The 27,299-nt window shown below is 35.0% G+C and overlaps 4 protein-coding genes across 7 annotated transcripts in view; 3 read left to right on the forward strand and 1 right to left on the reverse strand.

Annotated features, from left to right (window-relative positions):
- Positions 1-207: 207 nt before the first annotated feature.
- On the reverse strand, positions 208-5,218 carry LOC131026609 (protein STICHEL-like 2). The gene is made up of 9 exons (XM_057956521.1): positions 4,781-5,218; positions 4,289-4,582; positions 2,870-4,148; positions 2,450-2,660; positions 2,083-2,265; positions 1,704-1,892; positions 1,149-1,617; positions 546-603; positions 208-444 (listed from the first exon to the last, which is right to left on the reverse strand). The coding sequence occupies exons 3-9, from the start codon at positions 4,118-4,120 to the stop codon at positions 412-414; spliced, it is 2,394 nt and encodes a 797-aa protein (XP_057812504.1). The 5' UTR covers positions 4,121-4,148; positions 4,289-4,582; positions 4,781-5,218; the 3' UTR covers positions 208-411.
- A 4,388-nt stretch (positions 5,219-9,606) lies between these two features.
- Positions 9,607-11,942, forward strand: LOC131026633 (probable pectate lyase 5). Its single transcript, XM_057956549.1, has 4 exons — positions 9,607-9,768; positions 10,077-10,817; positions 10,914-11,052; positions 11,533-11,942. The coding sequence occupies exons 1-4, from the start codon at positions 9,647-9,649 to the stop codon at positions 11,752-11,754; spliced, it is 1,224 nt and encodes a 407-aa protein (XP_057812532.1). The 5' UTR covers positions 9,607-9,646; the 3' UTR covers positions 11,755-11,942.
- Positions 11,943-15,420: 3,478 nt separating this feature from the next.
- Positions 15,421-18,561, forward strand: LOC131026650 (BTB/POZ and TAZ domain-containing protein 1-like). The gene is made up of 5 exons (XM_057956565.1): positions 15,421-15,694; positions 15,888-16,021; positions 16,586-16,889; positions 16,965-17,281; positions 18,093-18,561. Exons 1-5 carry the CDS (start codon positions 15,578-15,580, stop codon positions 18,262-18,264), a joined length of 1,044 nt encoding a protein of 347 aa, XP_057812548.1. The 5' UTR covers positions 15,421-15,577; the 3' UTR covers positions 18,265-18,561.
- A 984-nt stretch (positions 18,562-19,545) lies between these two features.
- LOC131026580 (probable cyclic nucleotide-gated ion channel 20, chloroplastic) overlaps positions 19,546-27,299 on the forward strand; it is a 40,993-nt gene continuing 33,239 nt past the window's right edge. The window contains exons 1-13 of one of the 4 annotated variants that reach the window (XM_057956470.1): positions 19,553-19,712; positions 20,648-21,120; positions 21,590-21,781; positions 21,920-22,018; positions 22,341-22,478; positions 22,584-22,832; positions 22,898-23,149; positions 23,242-23,387; positions 23,497-23,574; positions 23,992-24,121; positions 24,195-24,441; positions 24,561-24,723; positions 24,858-25,249. In XM_057956470.1, coding sequence (XP_057812453.1) covers positions 20,662-21,120; positions 21,590-21,781; positions 21,920-22,018; positions 22,341-22,478; positions 22,584-22,832; positions 22,898-23,149; positions 23,242-23,387; positions 23,497-23,574; positions 23,992-24,121; positions 24,195-24,441; positions 24,561-24,723; positions 24,858-25,005 — 2,301 coding nt within the window. In that variant the 5' untranslated portion in view covers positions 19,553-19,712; positions 20,648-20,661 and the 3' untranslated portion in view covers positions 25,006-25,249. Of the gene's footprint in view, positions 19,713-19,745; positions 20,017-20,647; positions 21,121-21,589; positions 21,782-21,919; positions 22,019-22,340; positions 22,479-22,583; positions 22,833-22,897; positions 23,150-23,241; positions 23,388-23,496; positions 23,575-23,991; positions 24,122-24,194; positions 24,442-24,560; positions 24,724-24,857; positions 25,250-27,299 lie in introns of those variants that run through there. The other 3 variants (XM_057956471.1, XM_057956473.1, XM_057956474.1) reach the window with 3 other exon arrangements.

Consider the following 27,299-nt stretch of genomic DNA (forward strand, 5'->3'; position numbering starts at 1 on the left):
GATATTATCAAGGTGGCTAGAGAGAATTGTTTAATTTGTGTTAATCATGTATATCGTGAAGCTAATATGGCGGCACATAGATTAGCTCAATTTGCGAGATCATGTCCATCGTCTGTTAGTTGGACTGGTTATTTCCCTGATTGGCTCAGGGAGTGTGTTATTTTGGATGATACTTGATATATAGCATGCTTCTTTCCTCAAAAAAAAAATCAAAAGTTTGATGCCTATGTGAGCCTACGTTGCATGATACAAAAACGATCGATCGAGCTACTCAGATCGCACCCATAAACAACTTATACGAGCTCAATTATTTTAGATCGTACCCATAAAAAGTGGTTACGATCTATCTAACTCGTCAATGTCCATTTATCTCGGCCACAAACACGAACACGAGCACGAACCGAGGTTGCATTAGCATAGTTTCTTCTCTAGTAGGGTTTGAGCCTGTAGTTTCCACAAAGAAATGCCAAGAGAATTCAATTACTATAACAAGTAGGGGTTTCTTAATATCTCATCTGGTTATCAGAGGCAACGATCATTTTTACCTTCCGAAAGGGAAACGTTACAGTTCTCCAACAGAGCAACTTCCACGACTCGCTTCGTCTACAGTGCCAATCGAACACGAAAAAACATCATATTTGGGGAAGTTGAGAAACAAACAACTCGTAAAGTAATCCCTTAATTGGATACTTTTAAAGCTCGTGTCGAATTTGCAATATTCCTCAAAGTTCGTGATTATTTTTTTTAAATCATGAGTTTACAATTTTTCTCAAAGTTCGTGATTTATTTTAAGTTGGTGAGAATCAACCGGCCCTATCTTCGATGTGTGCCACCCATGTTCTTATGCCACACTTGAAAAACCAAGTGTGACCGGCTCAGACCTATAAAAACGTTAATAGAATTTGAACCCGTGACCTAAGCTATCAACCGTGAGTTATTTCGCCTAGCGGGAACCGAACTAATCCAAATTTTGCGTTAAATTATAAAACCGAACCGATTCGCACCAAATTTCATAATAACTTAAATATAACCCGGTCCGGTTCGGTTCAATTTTCGATTTTTTCAACTCTTTGCTCACCCTTATGAACCAATCCTCACATAAAGGAAAAATCAGCATAACTCATTAGCTAGGGCAGATTTATGCGTACCTTGATCGATTTTCGATCCCATCTACGACCCCGTTGCTCGACGACGGATTCCCTCCATCCACGCCATCGAGCAACGACTTATGGGGCGTTCTAATCCCGACGCTCAGAGCATTTCCATCGCTGCTCCGGATGCTAGAAACCACCTCGTTGCCATGGCAGCACGCGTGGAGGGCACAGGGCTCGCAGTCGAGGGAACACGTCTGCACGTACCCATCCCCGGCCGGGAACCCACGAGCAGAGTACTCCGAAGCACTGCTGCCGCACTCTGCACAGAGATGCACTCTGCTCGAGCAACCGAACAAGTTGAGCGACGGCTTCCTCAACTTCGAGGCGTTGCTCGCTAGGTTTATCCTCAGCTCGACGTTGTAGCCTAGGACGCGCTGAAGCACGCCCGCGATCACCTTCCACGACTTCTCAGCTCTAGAGACGTGATCCGGGTGATCAAACTCGAGATCAGCCATCGCCACGCCTGAAAAACGTAGCACGAACGTGAGGCGAGGGGCGAGGGGGTAGGGGGGGCTCCAGCCCCCACCAAGGGGATCACATGAAAGTTACCTTGGATTAGACGACAAGACACCAACTTCCCTCGTTTTTGAAGGAAATTTTTGACAGAAGTGGATTCGCATATCCTGGTTGCTCTAATCCAGATCAACTCCAAAGTTTCGACTTCATATTGAGCACAAGAACTCGTCACCGGATGCTTCCAACACTCGTCAGTTGACATACGACGAGACTCTTCACCCTCTGTGAAAGTGAGGAATGAGAAATGGTGAAATTTTCTTTCGTAGAAAATGAGTGATTTAAACTTTAAAGGGACTTCTTTTCTTTGTGATAAATTTATAATCAAAGAGAACACATTCTATCTGTTTATACGCGTCTAATGTGAAGGAGAAACAATCGAAAACGAGCAATATTTAAGCTTCTTCATAGTCACCTTGAGCTTGCAGTGGCTTCGTGCTCAGCCTCGGAGCATCCTCGTCGTGTGAAGCTCCGGCCGAGCTAAGCTGCAGAAGAGCGACAGTGAGCCACGTCGCCTGATTCTTCGACGTTCTCAGTTGCTTCTCCGTCTCCGAGAGTATCTTTAGCGCGTGCCTGAGTTGCTCTAGTTCAGCTCCGGCTATGATCACATAAAAAGAATTTAGCCTTTCTTAGCAAGGAGGCATCATCAAAAGCAAAAGATTTCTTCGTTTCGACACTAAATGAGGAAAAAGCACGTGTTCGTCTGTTGGCCTAGCGATAGAGTGCACCAACAATTCGTATCAATTCATTCTGCAAGTTGAAATAAGTGTTGAAGAGCATACATTTATGAAACCGGAAAAGCTTCCTTTCAACCTCGCCACCGCCTTTTCCGGCAAGAACGTCGGCGATGAGACCGGCCAGCTGCGATACAAGCTGCAAAGGATCTATTCTAGACGCTATCAACTCCCTCACCTTTCTTATCGTGTTCGAGGCATCAGACGACAGCGCCAGGCAAAGCAAATCGAGCAATTCACCATCGGAGACGACTCCATTCTGCAACACGAAAACGACTGTCACAACACCCTAAGTAGAACTCATCCTCAAAAGTCAGGCTATCAAGAAGATGATGCATAACGATAACTGTGTTATAAACCACATTGCTCAGATCATACTTAACCGATGTGGGATGGATCACGACAACGAGTTAGAACCTAACTACACATAAAAAGGAGAAATTAAGGAAGCAATAGCAAAAAACTCACAACTTCATAAACCAATGGCATAGTGATCTTCTTCGCAAGCAGGCTCAGCTGGTCGAGCGTCGTCTCCGCATCCCTAACCGAGCCGTTGGCTTTAGCCGCTATGAAGCTCAGAGCCTCCTCGTCGATCTCAACGCCCTCCTCGTCACATATCCCACGCAACCTACTCACAATATCAGCAACCTTCACCATCTGAAAACTGCAACATTTTGCCTTCGACACGATGCTGCTTGGTAGCTCGTCGAGATCAGGGGCGACCACGATGAAAACCACGTGTGCCGGGAGGGGGAGCTCGAGCAAGGCCGCCCACGCCTCCCCCCGAAGCAAGTGGCAGTCGTCGACAATGTAGACCTTAAACCTCGAGGCAACCGGGGGCGCATCAAGATCCTCAACAAGTGATCTAAACCTACTGATTTTGTTGATCTTGCTGATTTCCACTTCCCTCACATCACTACTCCTCCCCGAGAAGACTGAGGCGCAGCCACGGCACGAGCCACACGGCTTCTCAACCTCGGGAGAGAGGCAGTTCAACGCGGCCGCAAACACTCTTGCAGACGACGTCTTCCCCGTGCCACGTGGACCGTGAAACAGATACAGAGAGGCTATCCTCTCACTAGAAACTGCACTAACAAGAGACCTCACTACCACATTTTGCCCCACCAACTCTTGAAACGACCTCGGCATGAACTTCTGGCATAGGCTTCTTGGAGTTTCCAAACAAGGCTCGATTCCTACGCCATTTTGTTGGCAGCCCGTCCCCTCCTCCTCCGTTGACAGGAGGAGGGGACGGACTGCTCTATCCCTATCCCTATCCCTACCACCACCACTCAAGCCTTCCATTGAAGCATCACTTGCAGAGCTCAAAACATCACCACCTCTAACTCTATGCTTCCTATTCCGGCTGCTGCCACATTTTGATTTGCCACGACACGCCTTATCTACGTGCCTCAGTCTTCTTCTCGGCCTAGCACACGAAGACCTCAAGGACTCGCTCTGCAACTGCAACACATCTTCCAAGTCACAATCTCTCAAACTCGAGCTTCTCAAGCCGGAAACGTTGCCATCATCCAAGCCATTCTCGAATCCTAATACAGCTGCATTGCTCAACCTCGTCTCCCAGCTCAGAGTGTCGACCAACGCAGACAATCTGCTCATCGAGGTAGTGGTGGATGGATCGCGGAGGGACCTCACTCGCCTCAGCGCAAACAACGTTCTTGAAATCGGAAGATCAACGGAATGCCGCCGCCCATCCATCAATACACAACAAATGGATCAACACAAACTGAAATTCAACCAAACAAAAGGGAAATGAGCTAAACAAATTAGGCCACTATGTCCCCACATAAAGAGGGTATCCTTAAAAGGCATATTATGTTATTTGAAATTGAGATAAACAGATAAAGCAACGATACAAAAACTAACCCTTTCTATCTCCCTCTCTCTCTATATATATGTATATATCATCAACTCATCCTTTTAGATATTGGGATTGATTAGAAACAAGAAAAAGGAAAGAAGAGAAAAAATGTGGTCCTCAACTTTTTTTAACCAGTAACCACAAAAAAAAATGCATCTTTATTGCTTCTGCATTTTCATACACAAAATTCACCAAAAGGGAGGAGACAACCAAAGCTATGTTTTTAAAGCTAGAAAATTAAGAAACCATAAAAGATCACCTTTTTTTTCTCAGAACACCTCCATGGCCACCATTTTCACCTGAAAAATCAATAATAATAATAATAATAATAATAATAATAATAATAATAAAAATCTTGAATTTTGAAAGCACATGCTACACAAAGAATTCTTCACTCCACTCTAAACAACTACATTGACAATATCAAGGTAAGAAAAAAAGAAAAACGACAACTCTTGAAAAAAGAAAACATGGAAGAAAACAAGGAGTCTCAATACCTTCAAAATGATGAACAAGCAGTCATAAAAAACGTTGTCGTTTTGCCATTGAAGTCTGCAAGAAAAGAAAGAAATTCTAAAACTGGGGCGAGAATTCCGGAAGGCCCACAAGAAACAGATGGGATTTTGTTTCTCTTTCTTCTGCAGCTACGGCTATAGATACACTATACATACAGCTCCGAGCCGCCCAAAGCAGCGTCAAGTCATGTTCTTGGAGGTGGCGGAGCGGTAAAAAGCAGCAAACGCAATAAATGGGAGAGGGCGATGTGCGTGACATCACAATAAATACGGTGGTAAAATTCTTGATTATTTTACTCTAGCTGATATATAAAGTGAAAGGCTTTAGTTTCAGAAAAATGGGGAGAGGTGGAATTCTGACAACGTATATTTTTATTTACACTGGTCCTGTTGTGGTGTTGTTTTCTCAGCAGATTTTTGCAGAGTTTTTCAGCAGAAGCTCGCTGGTTTCGAGGGTTAGTATCGGAATTTCGGTAACTGGGTGTTGATGGTTGCGACTGGGAATGGAAGATGCGACGCTCCGCGGCGGCGCGTGGCGGAGACGCGCAAATCGTCAAACATGAAATTGTGAAGAGATGATAATGTTGGCTTCAAAAAAATTTCAACACTCTCACAATCTAGCTTTACAAGGGATTCCCCGACCTATTAATTAGAGGAGAAGTATATTATTAACAGACTGCAGTTCATCGTCATCATAAATAGATAAACAAATACATAATGCTCTCAAGGACATGTATGTATACACATAATTGAATATCAATACATGAAATTAATTGTAAACTTGTAAATCGTCTCTCTTCTTCATCGCTTAAATGTGTGCTTGTATAACAAAGATCAAAAATAATTTTCAGATGAGTTGTAATGTCGAGTATATAAATATGTTTGATATATTTAGGTCAATGTGACTCATCAACAAATGATCGAATGAATCACTCGCTTTATTCTATGAATCGAACAATTTTTCATCTACCTTTCCAAAATTATACTCCCTCCGTCCCATTGATAATGCTCACTTTCCTTTTCAGTATGTCCCATTGATAATGGTCTATTCCATAAAAAGAAATCATCTTCTCTCACAAAAAGCTATGGCCTCCACCACTTTATATCACTTTTACTCTTAAATCACTCTTTTAATTTTTTTAATAAAATGAATCATTATCAATGAGATGGATAAAGTATTTTCTTTCTCCTTTCCTAAACTCCAGCTTCATATTCTCAATATCAACACCAATGCCACAAAATCACTTAATTTTCAACACTATCAAACCTTTTTCACTATACCTATTTATGCTCAATCATATGTTCTCAAGAGAATGTGTGAAGAAAAAACAACTGATATGAAAGGTGGAATGAAATTGAGTAGTGATTGACACGTCCACAAAAATAGTAATAGTATTTCATTTATAAATACACAATAAATCAGTATATCAACTTATTTACATATTCTACTATATATATGCTCACCACTTTAATTTAACATAAACCTCATTATCGACTAATCTCTTTATCTACCTCTACACTACTTCATAGAAGGGTTATTTTCTCCCTTCATAATCCACTCAACTACAATTATAAAAACTTACGTCATTTCTTTCTATGACTATTTTTAGAGGATGGTGGGGTAGAACACATACAATCACACTCTTGTGTGTGAAATCAGATCTAACCAAGGAGATAAATGGAGGTTTGAGTATATAAAAATAGGTGAAAGAGATAAACAAATTGTATTGTTGATTTATAATTGCAAATCCACTCGTTCCGATTGAATGAATGGGCCATTAAATCTTACATTGATTGGGTTGTGCCATATGAGGCTTTGTGCTTTGTTAGGCCCATGACATGAACATTTATTAGCCTAATCCTTATATATTCTTCACATTCACAATCTCCAACCTCAAAAGTAGAAATAACTCATTTCAAACAGAGTAATGCTAAATAGTCACATTGTGGCCACCCACAATTCACTTAAATAGAAAAAAAATTAATTTATTTAACTTATTTTTTAATATAAAAATAAGATTTAATTATTTTATTGTATTTTCCACATTGTAGTTAGTTTTTTATAATTTTTTTGTAACTTTTTATTTTTATTAAAAAATAAATTATAAATAAAAGTTGCAAAAAAATTACAAAAAATAACTATAATGTAGAGAATACAATAAAATAATTAAATCATATTTTTATTTTTAAAAATAAATTAAAAAAATTGAAATTTTCTCTATTAAACTAAATTGTGAGTGACCACAATGTGGCTGCGTAGATTTATTGTTCCAAAAGAAAAAAGAAAATAAATAAATAAGACTAGCCAATTAGTCAATTACGGTAGCCTTGAAATTTGAAATTAAGGAAGTACATAGGATTTTTCTTTTGTTTCTTTTTTTGTTAAAATACATGGGAGAATTTTAAACCTCACTATTAATACATGAAGTCATCATTATTTGAATGTCCGCAAAATGAGACTACCACCAATTAATAGTAATACAAAATTAAGCCTCACTCTTCTTTTTCTTTTTTTAGGTTAATTGTGACTTAAATCTCAAATTTTGAATATGGTTGTAAATTAGATTTAATCTTGAAAACTTCAATAAATCTATGCAGCCACATTGTGGCCACCTACAAACTAGTTCAATACGGAACATTTTGATTTATTTATTTTTTTAAGATAAAAATAGGATTTAATTATTTTATTGTATTGTCTATATTGTACTTATTTTTAAAAAAATTGTATTTTTTATTTTTATTTTATTTTTTATAAAAATAAAAAAGTTACAAAAAATAACTACAATGTAGACAAATAACTACAATAAAATAATTAAATCTTATTTTTATTTTAAAAAATAAGTTGAATATATATATTTTTTTTCTTCTATTTAACTAATTTGTGGATGGCCACAATTTGGCTATTTAACATCACTCTTAAAACTTTTCGATAATGTCTCAGTCTTTTAATTTATTGCAAGATTATATTCTCCTATTGTTTTGCACGAGTTTGAAGCTAAGATTTAAACATTCGTCTAATATTGAATTGTCTTCACATTCTGATAATTTCATCATTGGACATCTGAAATAACACTTGTATGAAAGCTTGAACTCTGAGGGGGGACACTCGGACAATGAGTTTCAAAAGTTCTCAATCGATTTTAACTTTCAGTATTGAATGAATGTCTAAATCTTAACTCTAAACTCAAGCATAAATTGATAACGAACGAATTTACAACAAATTGAAATATTGAGACATTATTGAAACACTTCAGAAATTGGGTTTAATTTACAACAAGAACCAAAGTTTGTAAATTGTAATAAAAATGGGAGGTTGACAAGTAACACTCACTCACTAAAGGTAGTCACAATCCATAACCCCATTAATTCAAGGTTGAAAGCTCTAGTAATAATCTTATTAACATGGCTCATGTCTATGCACTTTATTTGATACTATTGCTCAACCTCCATAACATGGCCCTTCATGTTACTTTTGTCCCCAAAATAAATGTAATGGCCAAGCAAGGCACTATCAACAATTAATTTATTTCTTTAATTAATTATATCAATAGTTAGAAATGACAAAAAGCTATACTTTTGCAATATATGGCTCAAATTTATATATTATTTGGGGCCAACTACAACTCACAATGTATATTTCTTCCTATCGCATATTTGAGATTTTGCCTATGTGGACTTGATTTGTGAAATTAATATTGGTGTGCTATTGAATTATTGTTGATGTTTTCATGTAATTTGGGGAAACTTTTGGCATTCGTATTAGCTTTAATTTGGATATATGAATTTCAGTAATGTGGCATCCAATCAAATTTAAAAATAATTTATAATGTCACTAATTTTAAAAATCATGTACAATTACATGAATAACTTGTATAATTCGTGTATATAATTACATATCAATAATGTTTAGAAAAATGGAGAAGTTGGTCTAAATTTTGCGGCACAAATATACACAAATACATTGGTTTTATGACTATAAATATTGTAGCATAATATTATTTATGACTCTTTTTTTCAAGAATATACTAGAAAACGACTTAGTATTTAGTATAAAGGCAATATAATTATTGAGAGGCTAGCTACCGAGTTTTCTTTTCAACTATTTGATAATACTATTGAAAAATATATCGTTGGATTTGTATAACAAACAACAAACCTAATGATGGATATATACATTAGTATAACAAACAACAAAATTAATTATATATAGCTTTCATGCATGTTACCTGTCGGAAATAAAAAATTGTCTCTTTATTTTCTAGAATAAAAATAATTAATTAAGCAGATTTCGACAAATTTTAAGCTCGAAATTTTGATAAATTAATTTTCCTAAGATTTGATTTGGTGACTAGAACTTTTCTACAATATACAAGAAGATAGAATTTATTACTCGTGAAATCCGACAATGTGAAACATTAATACATTAGAATCCTTCAAATTTTGAAATATTACATCTGTTATTTAAATGCAGTATAAGATAGTATTAATCTTTCACTTTTCTTTTTTATTAAAGTATTTTTGTTTAAGTTTTTACCTTAAAAAGAAAAACTATATCCATGGCCCTCTTGCACTATTATACAATGACACACTAACTACCAATTACTACCCCAAATTTTCAGGAAGCCTCTATAGTCTATACACAGTATTCTTTTTATTTATTTTTTTTCAATTTCGTATCCAACTACTATATTTAATTGTGTACATAATTAAATGAAAAAAAAATATAAATCCGACAAGAATTATGAGAAATGCCAAGTCAGTAACCTACACGTGTCAAGCTTTACCCCCTTTATAATCCCCATTGTAGTTCTCACTCTTCTCACATCAATTTCCTTCTCTCTCTAGAAAATGGCTTTCTCTTCACTAATCCAATCACTACTTGTGCTCACATCATGTATCCTATTCCCATCTCTCATTGCCTCCTTCCCAACCCTACAAGATCCTGAGTTAGTAGTCCAAGAAGTACATAGGTATGTACAACAAAGATAGCACTTAGTACTAGCTAGCTAGGTGGTTTACTCATATTTTTTTTGTTTTATCGAGATGCTACGTATGTACATTTGGCGGGATTTTGCTAGGGATGAGCAAATTTAAATCAAATCGAAACATCGCACCGTAACTAAGTCGAAATTGGTGTTTTGGTTCGATTTTCAAAATTGGTTTCGGGGTTTTCGAGTTCAGTTAGATTTTTGACAGAACTGCTCGTATACTCACATTTTATTATATGCATGTATGTTCAACTGACAATGTTGCTTTTTTTTATCAAAATTATATATAGGAAATTAAATGCTTCTAGAAGGAGGCTGGGATTCCTATCATGCAACACGGGGAATCCCATCGACGACTGCTGGCGGTGCGATCCCAATTGGGAGCAGAACCGCCAGAAGTTGGCGGACTGCGCCATTGGGTTCGGCAAGAACGCCATCGGGGGCCGGGATGGCAAGATCTACGTCATCACGGACTCCAAGGACGACGACCCCGTGAACCCTAAGCCGGGGACGCTCCGCCACGCCGTGATCCAAGACGAGCCGCTGTGGATCATATTCGAGCGCGACATGGTGATCCAATTGAAGGAGGAATTGATCATGAACTCATTCAAAACCATCGACGGTAGAGGCGCTAGTGTGCATATTGCAAATGGCCCATGCATCACCATACAATATGTGACCAACATCATCATCCATGGTGTTAACATACACGATTGTAAGCAAGGGGGGAATGCTATGGTGCGGGACTCCCCACAGCACTACGGGTGGAGGACCGTGTCGGACGGCGACGGTGTCTCAATATTTGGCGGGAGCCACGTGTGGGTTGATCACTGCTCCTTGTCGAACTGCAATGATGGCCTCATCGATGCGATCCACGGGTCCACGGGTATCACGATCTCTAATAATTACATGACACATCATAATAAGGTTATGTTGTTAGGGCATAGTGATACATATGCTCAAGATAAGGGCATGCAAGTTACCATTGCCTTTAATCACTTTGGAGAAGGGCTTGTGCAAAGAATGCCAAGGTAATTAATTAAATTAATTGCTTATTAACATGTCAATTACATATGTTTTGTTTTAAAAGGGAATGGAATTTAATGGCATGTTACAAATATATGCAGATGTAGACATGGCTATTTTCATGTGGTGAACAATGACTACACACATTGGGAGATGTATGCTATTGGAGGGAGTGCTGCCCCCACTATTAATAGCCAAGGCAACAGATTTCTTGCCCCTAATGACAGATTCAACAAAGAGGTCAAATATATTTTACTATATTTAAATACTTCTATTATATAATGAGTTTATATGCTAGGGCAATAATTATTATTAAACTATAGTTAATTTAGATTTTAATGTGGTAGTGACTCCGTTCAAATTTTAAAAGATTACAAATATAGCATGCATTAATTTACGTTGTTCACTTAATAACATGCGTCACAACTTCTAGCGAACTAGAGTTGACATGAATAGAAGTTTGTCGGCAATTTAAGGCAAAAAACTGAGAAAATTTGGAAATTTTCGAGTTGAAAATCCGGCCACAAACTCTACTCTATGTCAGGTTTAGTTGGCCGAAAATTTTGATATGAGCTATTAAGTGAACAACATTGATAAGTATAGGCTATTCAAACCAAAAAATTACTATGGAGTCAAAATTTGGGCTATAATTTAAGAAAAAACCCTATATTTTATAACGTTACTGACACAATAGTATGATATTTAATAAATGTGTAATAGGTTACAAAACACGAGGAAGCACCTGAAAGCGAGTGGAAGAACTGGAATTGGAGATCCGAGGGAGACCTAATGCTAAATGGTGCATTTTTTGTAGCCTCGGGTGCCGGCGCCTCGTCGAGTTATGCTAAGGCGTCGAGCTTAGGGGCTCGACCGTCAACCCTAGTGGGCCCCATCACGTCTGGCGCCGGCGCTCTCGCCTGCCGGAAGGGCTCTCGGTGCTAATTAAAAGTGTATATGTATACACACACTCACAATTACAAGACAATGTGGGAGTGTGGCACAATTGGAGATGTGCATGTTTGTTGAAGAATATCACATATTTGATAAATTTGAAATGTATCTATGATAAAAGCAATTAATGAAATGTTGATGTACATATATATATGAATTCGAATTTCTATTGTTTGTCACTCTCTCTCTTGAGAAACAAAGATAAATTTCATTATTATTGCGTCTTTTGGTATAGATATATTACTCATTATCTAAGTATCTTAAATTTATATTGTACGGACAATCGTACGAGAGACCTACTCTGTAAAGTTTTAAACTTGATCGAATGTAGATAAAAATTCTTATAAATTCATAAAACTTATTTCAAGCAAACTAATTGTTAAAAATGTATGGACATATTCCTTAATTGCCTATGATCAAATTTATGTCCCTTTAATATATTTTTCTTGGGAAATAATTCAAGATGTTTTTTTGTTTCAAAATTTTATTATCTCAACACCGACAAATTCCTGAATTGTAATTTGGTGAACAGAGGTGCCATTTTAGACAAGGCAGCAACACCATATATATGTCAATTGAAATTAATTATATGTGACATTTTGGAAAAATTTGGATTTATATAGGAAAAATTGAGCAAAAGCACATGGTTTCTTTGAGTGGGGCTGCTTGTACCCATTAAAATGAATTGCAGTTGAAATTTGACAAATTGTTTCTCAAATTTAAGACGCTTTTTTAGTCTTTAATCCACTCACCTAACTTTGAGGCATTAATTAATAGACTTTGTAATAAATCAACATAATTTCTTTATTCTTTTAGCTACCTACGATCTCTATTTTCTATTGTATTTTGAATAGCTCGATTTACTAGTATGTTTAAATAATATTATATTTAATACTTTTATATATTTAACAAATACATCCATTGGACATATATACTATATAGCAGTTATAATCAATATAAACGTAATATTGCTTGTTAGTTTAAATAAAAGCTGGTTTCTTATACGATTAATGTTTGTATGGTATGAACAAATTAATTCACCAATTCTAATTAGAGTTTAATTAGTGCTAATTGTGAATTAATAAATTTTAATTCACTCCCTAATTATTCCTTAATTATAATAAATTTGCCGATTAAAAACATTCTTACGGAAGTTTTGCATTTAATTAAACACTTTAATCTGACAACAAAATGCATCTCAGTTGATAAGACGTTTTCCCTCTAATCATTAGATTTGGGATCCATAAAAGACAAATGATGAACTCTAATGATCCTCTTTCAAAAAAATTAAACACCCTACTATATTAAAAGCATCTCTAATGCATAACACCATTTTGGTATGATTGTTTACCAAAATAATGCAAGTTTTAGCACTATTATTTTAGGAGTTAACTAAATGGACATTTATACAAAAAATAATTTTGTATTTTATTACAGGCCCATTTTTGTATTGGGCTCTTATGTTTGATGAGCCCTATAAATACACTTTTCATTAAAGATATCATTCGTCCATGTTAACTAATTAATAGGCCCAAGCTTTTAACAAATAAAATAAATGAAACCTACAAAATTTCTTGGAGATGATTCTAGATTAATTAGGGATGCATATGCTTGAATTTATTCGATTATTAATTAAATCGATAGTCAAAGATAATATTTGATTTAGTATACAAATGTGCATGCAATGCTTGGACGGGGCCGACAATCACCTCGAAGCCCACTAAAATATTACTAAAATTATTAATCAAGACTTTATTATAAACATTGAATAATATTGAGTGCTACACATATGATCACACGATCAAAGTTTATAATATTTGTGTGTATATTCTTTATTCAAGCATAGACATATATACGTGTTTGGACCATAAATCATATATATAAATTCACAAAGACAACGCATATTCATAATATTATGGGATACTATACATGTAAAATGACTATCTTACCCTTGAGTCTCCGAATTACAAATTGCTATTTTGCTTTTAAATGTCATTTGTTCAAGATTGAATTGTCCTTGCAATTGAATTGGTTCGAGATTAATTTTATTATAGAAGATAGATCAGAACTCATAAATCATGACTAATCCTATGTGATATTATCTCGAGATTAAGTACTCTACCATATGTGTGCGTGTGTTGATCAAGCGATAAATAATTAATGCCTAAAGTTAAGTAGATCTTGGGTTCGAGTCCACTGTGGCACGACCTTTAAATTTATTTATTTAATACTGTTAATCTATAAAAAAAAAAAATACTAGACTATATATATCCAATCAAATATGATATCATGAGACTAATCATATTTAATCCTACAAGTTGAATGGCTCCTAAAGATACACATGATATATTTCCAACTATTTTTCTCACATATAGGGATGCTTTCGCACATCATCACACATTGAGATTATACTTCTTTAAAGAAAAATAACGATTGACTTGAATCTTTCACGTAAGTTATTATGACCTCTTTGTTGATAAATCTTTAACTCGGGTCTAATAATTACAAATTTTAAAAGTATTAATTGATATTTGATAACTCAAATACTACCACACCCTAAAAGAAAATTTATTAGCAAGTTGATCAATAGCTGTGGCCTAAAATCAAGTAAGCACCTTTTCAAATGAAAATCCTTTACATCTTTTTACCTAACTCAAGTACTTCTTTTTTGGCCTTTCTTTTTGGGGTCATGGGCTGAAATTGCCAACCTCATAAATCATAATTCTTCTAATATAACCAAAAAAGTAGCATGACCAGTAGTTGTAAGTCACATCAATATATTTATTATATTTGACATATTAATTTTATATTTTATACGCGTTACTAACATGCACTATGATATCTTATTTAATAAACAAGCCTGGATATGCTAATTAAATTAGGTGTGAAGTTGTCTACAGTATGTTAATTAATCTCTTTGATTATTTTGGGTTAACCTAATATAGTGTTTCAACAACATAAATCACTAAATTAAATAAGAGACATGCCCAAGTAAATCCGGATGCATTCATTATAATTAAATTCTAATTAAAAGTTTATTTTTATATTGATACTAGCATTTGCACCTCATGTAATGCATCAGAAACGTTTTTACATTTCCATAGTTTTATAACATTGATATCAACTCAATTATCATATTTATAAATATAATTAAAAATAATAATTTTAACCGAATATATTTAATTTGAATATTAAAAAAAAAGAATTCACAATAATAAATTTTGATATTATGAAAAAGGAAAAAAGATTAAAAAATAGATTTATTCAAAAACAAATGATAGAGGAGAGATATTTAAAAAATATATATATTAATCTTTAACTTTTACATCAAATATTTACATAAATTATATCAAATAAAAGCTTTTATCGTGATCTTTAATCTGATATGCAGATTAAATATTTTATAATTAGTCGAATTTCATAATTTTAGAAAGAATTAAAATCAAAAATAAAAAGATAAAGAAAAAAAACATGAATAACTATAGTATCATGAAAGATTTACAATAATAAAGATTTGTGTTATGAAAAGGCAAAAAGAATAAATTAGAAAAATGAAAATAAAAATAAATATCGCATTCGCTGACGTCGGGCGATAGTTACAAAATAATTATTTAAATATTTTCTCTTTTTTGTCTTCTTCGTATATCTTCTATAAATACCTTCTTCATTCTGTTTCCTCTGTTATTCAACAAACACATCCTTTCAAATTTTCAAGCTTCCAACTCTCAATCAAGCTTTAGTCGAACTATCGATTTACAAAGTTTCACGAGCTTTCCTGAATACGATTGGATTAAATACCGATTTTTCCGGCGAAATGGAGCTGCGCTCATCTCCTCCGGTTGACGGCGTCGCCGCATCGGGAATGCCGGAAGCCGACGTTCACGTTGTTACCTCCACTGGTTTACTCATCGCGGCGCACTCTAAGATCCTGGTACTCTCTCTCTCTCTCTCTCTCTCTCTCTAAGCTGGTGAAAATTGGTTCTGAGGCTTTTTGGCCGGACTTTAAAACCATAAATAATTGTCAATTTTCTCAAAGTTTTTATTGTTTCTGAAATGCATTCGGATTCTGGCTAAGATGAATTAATAAGAGATATTTAATTGGTAAATTCGATGAAATTTTGCAGGCTGCTGCTTCGCCGGCGCTGGAGAGCATGATCAATCGGCCGCAGAAGCGGCGGAGCTCGGAACGGAAAATCCCCATACTTGGCGTGCCTGACGACGCCGTTTCCGTGTTCGTCCAGTTTCTCTATTCATACAGGTGAGTTTCCGTCGCGCAAAACGCGGTATCGCCAGTTGTTGATATAGTATTTGTTTATTCGTTCATTTATTAATGTTTTTTTTTTTGAGAGAGTTCATTTATTAATGTTGAAATTCCATTTTGATCATATTAATTATTTTGCTGAATTCATTTTTCTGATAATTGAAATCCCTATTATCGTGGAACAGCTTTAATGCTACATTATTTAGTTTTTATGATTCTGATTATTCTTGAGTTTGACTAATTAACAAAATAGTTGGATATTAAAATTCGAATCAGTATCTACAGCGTTAGTTTATCATCATCTGCTTATCTACTTGATCACAATTTTCTGGAGAATGAAATAGGCTTCAATTGCTATGATCTCATAAAAAATCCACTAAAGAACAAATTATTTATGATTTATTTCAACTAGAAGATATGACTTTGTCATTCCATTTTTCACCTCATTTTTCAAGAAATGATAGAGATTGAATGAGCTAGGGTTAAAATTTTAGGAAATTACGAATTAATCAAATTTTGTTAGGTTGATCAAATTTTGAAGGACTTAAGTTTTACTTTCAGATGCGGTGAGGAGCAGCTGAAGAAGTATGCGATACATTTGCTAGCACTGTCGCATGTATACTTGGTACCACAGCTAAAGCAGAGATGTACAAGGGCGTTGGCTGAGCAGCTGACCATTGAGAATGTGGTGGATGTGCTTCAGCTAGCAAGACTGTGCGACGCGCCCGATCTTCACCTCAAGTGCATGAACATGCTGTCGAGAAACTTCAAGGCGCTTGAGGAGACCGAAGGATGGAAGTTCCTGCAGAATCACGATCCCTTCCTTGAGCTCGAGATTCTGCAATTCATTGATGAATCTGAGTCGGTACATACCCTATCACAACTCTTTCTTTTGAAATTGCAAATGTTATCACTTTTATTGACTTGTCTTGTGGAATAGAGGAAGAAGAGGACGAGGAGGCGTAGAGAGGAGCTGAGTTTGTATATGGAGCTAAGTGAAGCTATGTACTGTCTCGAGCATATATGCTCCGAGGGGTGCACTAGTGTCGGCCCACGTGATATGGATCTGAGCAAAGAAAAGGGCCCTTGCAGCAAGTTCTCGACTTGCCACGGCCTCCAGCTTCTGATCAAGCACGTCGGTAGCTGCAAGAAGAGGGTTAATGGAGGATGTTTGCGCTGTAAACGCATGTGGCAGCTCTTTAGGCTGCATTCCTCCATTTGTGACCATTCTGATGAATGCAGAGTTCCTCTATGCAGGTAATTTACTTATTACTTCCTTAGCAATTTAGCTCATTTTCAGCAGATACATTTCATAAAATTCACTAGTGATTCAACAATGCTGTATATGCTGACTGAAATTTGTGTTGTATACTTCATGTATTTATAAGCAATTAAACCCCTTAGATGCATAAGAAGCCTAGCAATATGAATATGATGGTTGAATATCGATTTAGTTATAATCAGAATTCAAATTTTCCTATAGATTTATACACATTAGATCATTGATTCACACAAGCTATATGTATTTATCTTGAAATCTTGCTAGATCCATCATTTGGTGCCACAACCAATCCGGTCCCATATATTGACATTTGCCACCCAAAAACGCATAAAACGTGTTGGACCCCTTAAAGCTTATCATCATTAGATTTCTTCTCCATCACAAAAGCTATGAACAAAGACATTCATGTAGGGTCATTTTCACACCTTTCTTCCAAAGTAATGGCAAGTGACGCGTCATTTTCTGATTCGTCTCGATATTTCTATCCTTGACCAGCGACATGCCAACTAGGACGAGATTTTTCACTCTAGGAAATACGTTAGGGCCACGCTAGATCATCCAGTCGGTATTGATGCTTCACCACGACAAAAATGCTAATAGACAAGTGTTTAAAATTGTGCTTGTCACAAATAGTCTGAAAACAAATCACTTACAAAATCAAGACTTGACCAAATTGAGGTTGTTCATATATTTGTTTGCTGATTGCCAATAACTTGTCTTTGTTCTTGATCTATTCATGGTAAATATTCGAGCTTCCATAACGCGTTCCACACCATGTTTTCGCAGGCAGTTCAAGTCGAAGGAGCTACGAGATGGGAGAGAAAGTGATGAGCTGTGGAGATTGCTTGCAAGGAAGGTGGCATTGGCCAAAGCTATGCTATCTCTCCCAAAGAGGAAGAGAGAAGAGGAGCCAAGAGGAGTGATGAACTATCAAAAATTGAGAAGCTTCAAGTTATGAAATCAACCAAAAAAAAAATGTTGGTAAATTAAAATAATGAATTCCACTATTTATTTATGTTTGCTGGTCTTAGGAAGTGGTGAAGTCATTAGAAATTATAAGTTTAGTCAATTTTTTTGATACTTTATTATTGAGCTCTGTCTCTTGCCTTGACTCTATTTTTTTGAGACATAGGTTAGGCAAGAAGTGTATTCAAATAAAAACCCAACTAATGTAGTAATCATTGTTGGTAAATTTTATGTCTGGATAATAATTCTTTGTAATTGATCGTGCTTAATATATTTTAAATTTTCTTAATTGCTTTTTTTTCTTTCTATATTTGCTAAAACATGTAATCTTTGTTTATCAAAAAATCCATGTGTATGTATTAATCTAATAAATTTGATTAATGTCTAAAATTAATGATCTCAAATTCGAATTTATCATCATGATTAACGAGACACGTAATCAACTTTCCCAAGTTACAACATCAAAGACAAACAAGAAAGTGACAAACTCCACTAAATCTAATACTCTATATTTTCTTTATGGGTTTTGACAAAAAATATTGCATGGATTGAGTTGGCATAGGATTTCACGAGTCTCAATGTCCGATCTTGTAGATGTAATTTATAGTCTAAGCCCATATTTGAATCCATAATTTTCAAAAAGTCACTCTTTCATTTTTCACACAATTAAAAATATTAATATTATTTTAAATATATAATTTATGTATAATTATTTTATTCTATCCTTATTTATTATTCCACATATTATTTTCACAAACATTAAATAAGATAATTTAGATTAAGAAAGTAATACATTTTGGAATATTGCCAAAAAATATAGAGGGCCTGTATAGAAATTGACTAAATACATTTCAAGAACTTATAAGTTGTTAAAGGTTTGATAATAGAGTTTATAATCTCTAGAGTGAATTGTGGATTAGATAAAATTAGAAGAGTGTATATTGAAAAATAACAAAGTATACTAGAATTATTTTTGTAACTTAATTATTCTTTATAAAATTATGAAAATATAAATTGAGAATTAAAAACTTATTTTTTTGAGAAAAAGCTTATTTTATCAAACACTTCTCATTAACTGTTTTAAAATATTTTAAAAAATTTATAAGCTCAGTATTTGTAAGTTTTGATGTTTGAATAAGTTAATGGTTAGTGAAAATAAAATATTTGTAAGAAAATATGTGGCGGGCGACGACATGAAAATGAAACACGACTGAGCTAGTTGGGTCAATTTCTTGTGAAATTCTTCAGCGTATTGAATTCAGCTTCTTCTTCTACGTATAAATAGCAACGACTCTTGCCACTTTTTAAAGTCTTGGCTTTCCCATTTCTTTGCAATTACTAAATCATTTCCATGTTTCATCTTTTTCTACAAGGGCCTATATTTTCTCGTTAGCTTTTCAAGACTGCTGCGCCGAAATTGAGCTGAAAGTGCTGAAGCAGGTTCGTCTCTTTCGCTGTTTCTTCCCTTCAATTTCCTTTGATGGGCGTGTAAAAAGGGGTGATCTTTTACATATCCGAGATGGACCTTTTTCTCTTGCATGTTTTATTCTGGAATTTTCTATTTTGGTCATTTAGCTTTCTATATATATGTGTGTGCGTATGAAATTATGGGCTTTTGATTGTTGGATTCTTGCTCACGGCCTTTTTCAATAACTGGAAAGTTACTTCATTTGTTGATTGTTTTGTTACTATTTTGAGTGAATTTGGTGGGGAAGTGTATTTCTTTGAAAATTCTCTGGGAAAGGTAATTTATGTTCCGTTCTCTCACTCTCTCTCATAAATTGTTGAATTCTTGCTCACAGCCTTTTGATTAACTGAAAAGTTACTTCATTTGTTGGTTGTTTTTGGTTACTCCTATTTTGTGTGAATTTTGGTGTATTAATGTTTTATGGATTCTCTCTCTAATTGTTGAATTCTTGCTCACAGCCTTTTCATTAGCTGAAAAGTTACTTCATTTTTTGTTGTTTTTGTTACTAATTTGTGTGAATATGGTGAGGAATTGTATTGTTTTGAAAATTATGTGGAAAAGGTTATGTTTGTTTGATTCCCTCTCTCTGTCTGTCCATCTAATTGTTGAATTCCTGCTCGCAGCCTTTTTATTAACTGAAGAGTTGCTTCATTTGTTGTTGTTTTTTGTTACTATTTTGTGTGAATTTGGTGGGGAGTGTATTGCTTTGAAACTTCTCTATTTGTGGGTGGAATTTGTCAATTTTGGAAAAGATTGATTTAGAATTTAGAATTTAGAAATAGTTGTAATGTATGTTTGGTTCTCTCTCTCTCTCATGTTGCTATTTGAGGGTGGACTTGATCAATTTTGGAAAAGATTTGAGAATGAGAAAATGGAAAGGAAACAATAAAAAAATTGCTGCTTGCAGGTGTAGTTGAGGCAATGAATGCTTCATCTAGAGATGAAGCACCTATGCTGCCAGCTGCATATTTACAGTCCGATAATGGCAATGGCTCTCCGAGAAGGGGCCTTACTCCTAGGACGAGGAGCGTGTCAATGTCCTTTGCTATTGAGTCACCGCATTCATCTGAATACCAGCAAAACCTAGTTGGTTTCACCGGCCCTTTGAGGAGTGCAAGGCGAAATCCTCAAGCACAAATGAGCGGTCCGTTGTATCCTAACCGCAACAATGAGTTTGTCTTCAAGCCTCCTCAGACAGCTGCTGAGCCCGAGAATCGGGCCAAGAATGGTGACAGGGACTATGTGGGGAGGAATGAGCATCTTTTGAGGTCAGGGCAGCTCGGGAAGTGCAATGATCCCTACTGCACGACTTGTCCGATATTCTATAATGCCAACGGGCAGCAGAAGCCATCAAGAACGTCAGAGATGATTGATGCAAAGGTATTATTACTGTTTATTGCATTCGTAGGGAATACATGTGAATGCTTGGTTTATGAGGGTGTTTGTAATGATTGAGTGGTGAGTGATGAATCAACATTTGACAGAGAGCTCTGCATCAGAATAGGTTGGATATTTGTTTTGAATGTTCAAATTAGATTGCCAAATCTTCTGATTTAGTGCCATTTTGGTTATGGCCTTGTGCAAGTTTAGTTTTTAACAATCCTTATATTGAATTGTAATATTATTGGGTTCAATGGTTTCCTTGCTTACATGAGATCAATGGAAATGAACTATTCCGATTTTGTTGTATGGGGTAGCTTTCTTGGCAGTTCTTTCGGTAGCTAACTACCGAGCCTTATAAATTCTTGCGTCCCCCATAAAGGTCAATAGTCTCATTCACGAGTTTTGGTGTTATTGTGGCAATTTTGTTGACATTTTCAATGTGAATATGCTGCACCTCTTTTTTCAGTTTCGCAATATGCTCTATGGCGATGCACAATGTTGGGCAAAGAGAATGTTCTTGTTTCTTCTTTCTTACATTCCCGGGGTCATGAATCCTCATGCAAAACTTGTTCAGTGGTGGAACAAGTTCTTCGTCATCTCTTGCATGATTGCAGCATTTCTGGACCCGTTGTTCTTCTTCTTATTATTTGTGCAGAAGGTAGGCTTCTTGCAATTTGTTGTTATTGTCGTGATTGTGATCTCCTCGTCAAAATTATTACCCCTCGATGTTTCTTATACTTCAAAAAACACTTTATAGTCCTTGTATAATGGACTTAATTTGACCATCTTCGTGCAGGATAACAAGTGCATAGAATTAAATTGGCCCAAGACGAAAGCATTTCTCATCTTGAGGACCATGACCGACTGCGTTTATTTTCTCCATATCCTCCTTCAGGTACGATTCTCAACATTGCACTGCATTGAAGCATTTCCTTGTTGCCTTTCTAATGTACACATGTCGCAATATTTTTTAAGTCATGTTGTCGCAATATTCAAACAATGACATTGATGGTTAACGAAAAAGGGTATTTCCAAATTTGTGTCTACCTTTATTATGATCCATGCACACACACACGCACACGAAGTATATTGGAAAAACTTTAGAATATGAATCTTTTTTGGATTAGCAAAGTGAAATCAAGATCGCGGTACAAAGTGATTTCTGCTGCTTTTTCTTGAACATGTTTTACAAGTGAAGGTACATCGTCGTTTTGCAGTTCAGGCTAGCTTATGTTGCTCCTGAATCGAGAGTTGCAGGGTCTGGAGATTTAGTTGATGATCCTAAAATGATAGCCTGGCATTATTTCTCTAAATACTTTTTCATCGATCTACTTGTTGTGCTTCCCCTGCCGCAGGTGAGTCTCTGCCGTCTGCATTGGATTTTTTATTTAAGAATTACTGCTTCACGAGCACCTCACAAGCTTGATGTCTACAAAAATCGATTCATCTGCTTCTTGTAGATTATTATATTATGTATCTTACCACGCTCTGTCGGATCACCTGGAGCCAAACTTACAAAATATCTCCTTCCATCGGGTATTCTCGTTCAGTACATCCCAAGGCTGTGCAGATTCTTACCTTTGGTTGCTGGTTTTTCTCCAATTGGCTTCACTTTTGAGTCAGCCTGGACGAATTTCCTCATGAATCTTCTCACCTACATTTTAGCGAGCCATGTGGTTGGCTCGTGCTGGTATCTTCTCAGCATACAGGTTCGTTCTCGCATCTCTGAGCTTGTCGTTTTTGGAAACATTGCCCACCGAATTTACTTGTGCAGAGGGTCAATCAATGCCTTGAAGACGCATGTGGTGGGAACAAGTGTATGGCATTCATCAACTGCAACCATGGACATCATAAGGTGAGTTTTGCGGATGACTCACAATGGGATCTCTGGAAAAATAATGAAAAAGCGAGTGCTTGTTTCACGAAAGACGGCTTTGACTTCGGGATATGTGAAGCCGCTGTCAATCTCACCACCCACAGGGATACTCTCGACAGATACTTGTACTCCCTGTTTTGGGGGTTCCAGGTAACTTAGTTCTACAAGTCTTTATTCTTCAACTTGTTTTAAAATCCGACTCCATGGCCGATACAAAATCCGCGTTGTGATTGTTTATGAAGCAACTTAGTACCCTGGCCGGGAATCAGGAGCCGAGCTACATGCATATGGAAGTTGTTTTCACCATGTTCATAATAGGGATAGGTCTGCTGCTTTTCGCGTGGCTCATTGGGAATATGCAGAACTTTCTGCAGGCTCTGGGACGCAGGTGCGCACTCGACTCTTTCTTTTAAATGACCACATGACTGTGGACTCGAACTTGAGACTTTTGGCATCAGGCATTAAATATGTGCTTACATACAGTTTTTTGACTTCAGGAGGTTCGAGAAGTCTTTAAGAGGCCGTGATGTTGAACAATGGATGAGCCGTCGTCGCTTACCTAAAGATCTTCGAAGGTTCCATATTTGTTATCTTTCTTTCTGATGATTATTGTTGATTATTTCATTTCTCTGTTTCTTTTATCTCCTTCCTAAATTACCTTTAGTCTCATTTTCGTTGCAAGTTCAATCTACCGTCATCTTGTCCTAAGTTTTATCTGTATGAGAACAACCGTTGTTTTCTAGTTACAACCTTCGCGTACGTCTTAGCAATAGATTACGCGCGTCTTGGTTCTTGAGTGAAGTTATCTTCGAACAACTTGAAATTGCCCAAAAAATTGTGACTCGGCCTATTAAGTGAACAACAGAGATAAATACAGGCTATTAAGAATAACCCTTTCTTGAATGGCTTTTATTCCAAATAAGAAGTCACATTAGGTGCTAGAAGCAAAACGGTAGACCTAATTGATCGGACGCGTATGTGTTCCCTTGCAGGCAAGTTCGAGCCTCAGAACGCTTCAACTGGGCGGCAACAAGGGGTGTAAATGAAGACATGCTGATGGAGAACTTGCCGGAAGACCTTCAACGAGAAATTAGGCGCCATCTCTTTAAGTTTGTCAAGAAAGTAAACTCTCAACACATTAACTACATACCTATCAAAGATTTCGTAGTTATAATGAACATCTTATCTTTAACAGGTCCGGATTTTTAAACTTCTCGACGAACCTGTCATCGATGCTATACAAGAGAAGCTGAAGACGAGGTCGTACATCAGAGACAGTAAGATATTATATCCGGGTGGTCCGATTGATAAAATAGTATTTATAATTCGGGGAAAGATGATGAGCACCGGAGAAGACGGGAACACTTCTATCTTGTCCGAAGGGGATGTTTGCGGAGAGGAACTCCTTACCTGGTGCCTTGAAAATTCGTCCGTGAGCAAAGGTAAAACTCGTATCACGCTCGTTTTGTGGCGTGCAGTTCCTTCTTATTGTGAGAATCGTGAGAACTGCTCTAACTCTTAGCATCTTGCAATAAGTGTATTATTTTTTCGCATTTTTCAGATGGAACGAGCATTAAAATTCCACGACACAGGCTGCCGAGCAATAGGCTAGTAACTTGCTTAACAAACGTCGAAGCCTTTGTGTTACGAGCTGCTGATTTTGAAGACGTGGCGGGTCTCTTCACAAGATTCTTGAAGAGTTCACTTGTTCAGGGCGCCATAAGGTAACTTCTGTATAATGCATAACCTATAAATGAATCGAGTGACTTGAAAGTATTGGGCTCGTTAGCTTGCAACACGTTCGTGTATAGCATTGTGAGCTTCATATATTGCACTCGTTGCCTTCTTTGCATTGTAGGTATGAATCGCCAGTATGGCGAGGAATTGCAGCTAGACGGATCCAACTTGCGTGGAGACGCAGAAAGAAGCATATGAATCGAGCTGACTCAAGTCGAGTAGATTCCTCAAGCTCACCGTCATCTCGGATTAGAAGCAGACGCAGATAGTTTCGTTGGAGCAACAGTTTCTAGCCATCTGAAAGGATCTTCGATGCACGATCTTCTCGACCTCGTTTGATAGCGTGTTCGTGCTCGTACGTAAAATGAGGTTCCTCTCTTCCACTCTGCAGAAGCCATTGTGTAGATGTTGCTAACTCATATATATAAAGTGCTCTTGATTTTAGATCGAGTTGTAGAAATCAAGATTTGATGTTAATTTTATTGGACATAAATATTTTTATTTTTGTGATTACTTTTTATTTAAAGTAAAATGATTATTTTAATTTTTACCACATAAAAATATGGGTAAATATCATCAAAATCAATGAAATATACTCGTTTTATCAAAAATATCTTGAAAATTTTGAAATGCTCTCTAAACCTTCAAACTATCAGGTTTTTATCAAATATATCTCGCATCTATTTTTCGATCACCAGAAACATGCATGATGTGGTTTGCCAGATGCCACAATGTAATTTATATTTTATTATTTTAAAATGACATGGGAAAAACGGCGTTGTTTCGTACCATATTATTTAAAAACAGTTAATCCCTCATGAATTTGAAAAGAAGAAAAGAATTGATTAATTGTGATGCTGATTCATAAAATTTCTAAAGCATTTATCAGCTAACCTATTACCTATCAATTAACATAGAGCAATTGGGCTTCTTCACATAATAAACAAAATTTCGGCCCAATACAAAATTAAGGCCCAACTCCATCATTTATCTTTTAATTAAATTCTGCCTCATTATTAAAAGACATCAAATTCAACTCAATTTAAAGGGTTAATTGCGTGTAATATCACGAACTTTGTATAAAATCCATTTTCCCCACGAACTTTAAAAAATCCACAGATTATCAAATACTTTCAAAACTGTTCAAACTCCCCATACCAACTTTTATGATAATTACAAGCCTACCCTATATTCATATAAAATTATAAAAAGACCCCCACATCTATTCAATATTTTTACAAAATAATAAAAGAACCCCAACATGATATTATTCAGATTAAATTATTCTTATGAGTTTTATATATTTATTTATTTTCGATTTTTTAGTTTATTTATTTTTTGAAAAATTTATTTCTATTTTATTTATTTTCCAGATTATTTATTTATTTTCTGAATTTTAAGTTTATTTATTTATTTATTTTTGAATTTTAATTTTATTTATTTTCTGAAAAATTTATTTCTATTTTATTTATTTCCAGTTTATTTATTTATTTTCTGAATTTTCAGTTTATTTATTTATTTTCGAAATTTTAGTTTATTTATTTTCTGAAAAATTAATTTCTAGTTTATTTATTTTTCAGTTTATTTATTTATTTTCTGAATTTTCAGTCTATTTATTTATTTATTTATTTATTTTCGAGTTTTCAGTTTATTTATTTTCTGAAAAAATGATTTCCAATTTATTTAGTTTTCAGTTTGTTTATTTATTTTTTGAATTTTCAGTTTATTTATTTATTTATTTTCGAATTTTCCAGTTTATTTATTTTCTGAATTTTCAGTTTATTTATTTATTTATTTTCAAATTTTCAGTTTATTTATTTTCTAATTTTTTTTTCAGTTTATTTATTTATTTTATGAATTTTCACATCATTATCTATAAATAAATAAACTGGAATTTTTTTAGAAAATAAATAAACTGAAAATTTGAAAATAAATAAATAAATAAATAATTAAATAAATAAAGTGGAAAATTCGAAAATAAATTAATAAATAAACTGAAAATTCAGAAAATAAATAAATAAACTGAAAACTTAATAAATTGGAAATCATTTTTTCAGAAAATAAATAAACTGAAAACTCGAAAATAAATAAATAAATAAATAAATAGACTGAAAATTCAGAAAATAAATAAATAAACTGGAAATAAATAAAATAGAAATAATTTTTTCAAAAAATAAATAAAATGAAAATTCAAAAATAAATAAATAAATAAACTTAAAATTCAGAAAATAAATAAATAATCTGAAAAATAAATAAACTAGAAATAAATTTTTCAAAATATAAATAAACTGAAAAATCGAAAATAAATAAATATATAAAACTCATAATAATAATTTAATCTGAATAATATCATGTTGGGGTTCTTTTATTATTTTGTAGAAATATTGAATAGATGTGGGGGTCTTTTTATAATTTTATATGAATATAGGGTAGGCTTGTAATTATCATAAAAGTTGATATGGGGAGTTTGAACAGTTTTGAAAGTATTTGATAATATGTGGATTTTTTAAAGTTCGTGGGGAAAATGAATTTTAGACAAAGTTCGTGATATTACAAGCAATTA

The sequence above is a fragment of the Salvia miltiorrhiza genome, chromosome 5 (assembly GCF_028751815.1).
Source record: "Salvia miltiorrhiza cultivar Shanhuang (shh) chromosome 5, IMPLAD_Smil_shh, whole genome shotgun sequence".
NCBI classification, from domain to species: domain Eukaryota; kingdom Viridiplantae; phylum Streptophyta; class Magnoliopsida; order Lamiales; family Lamiaceae; genus Salvia; species Salvia miltiorrhiza.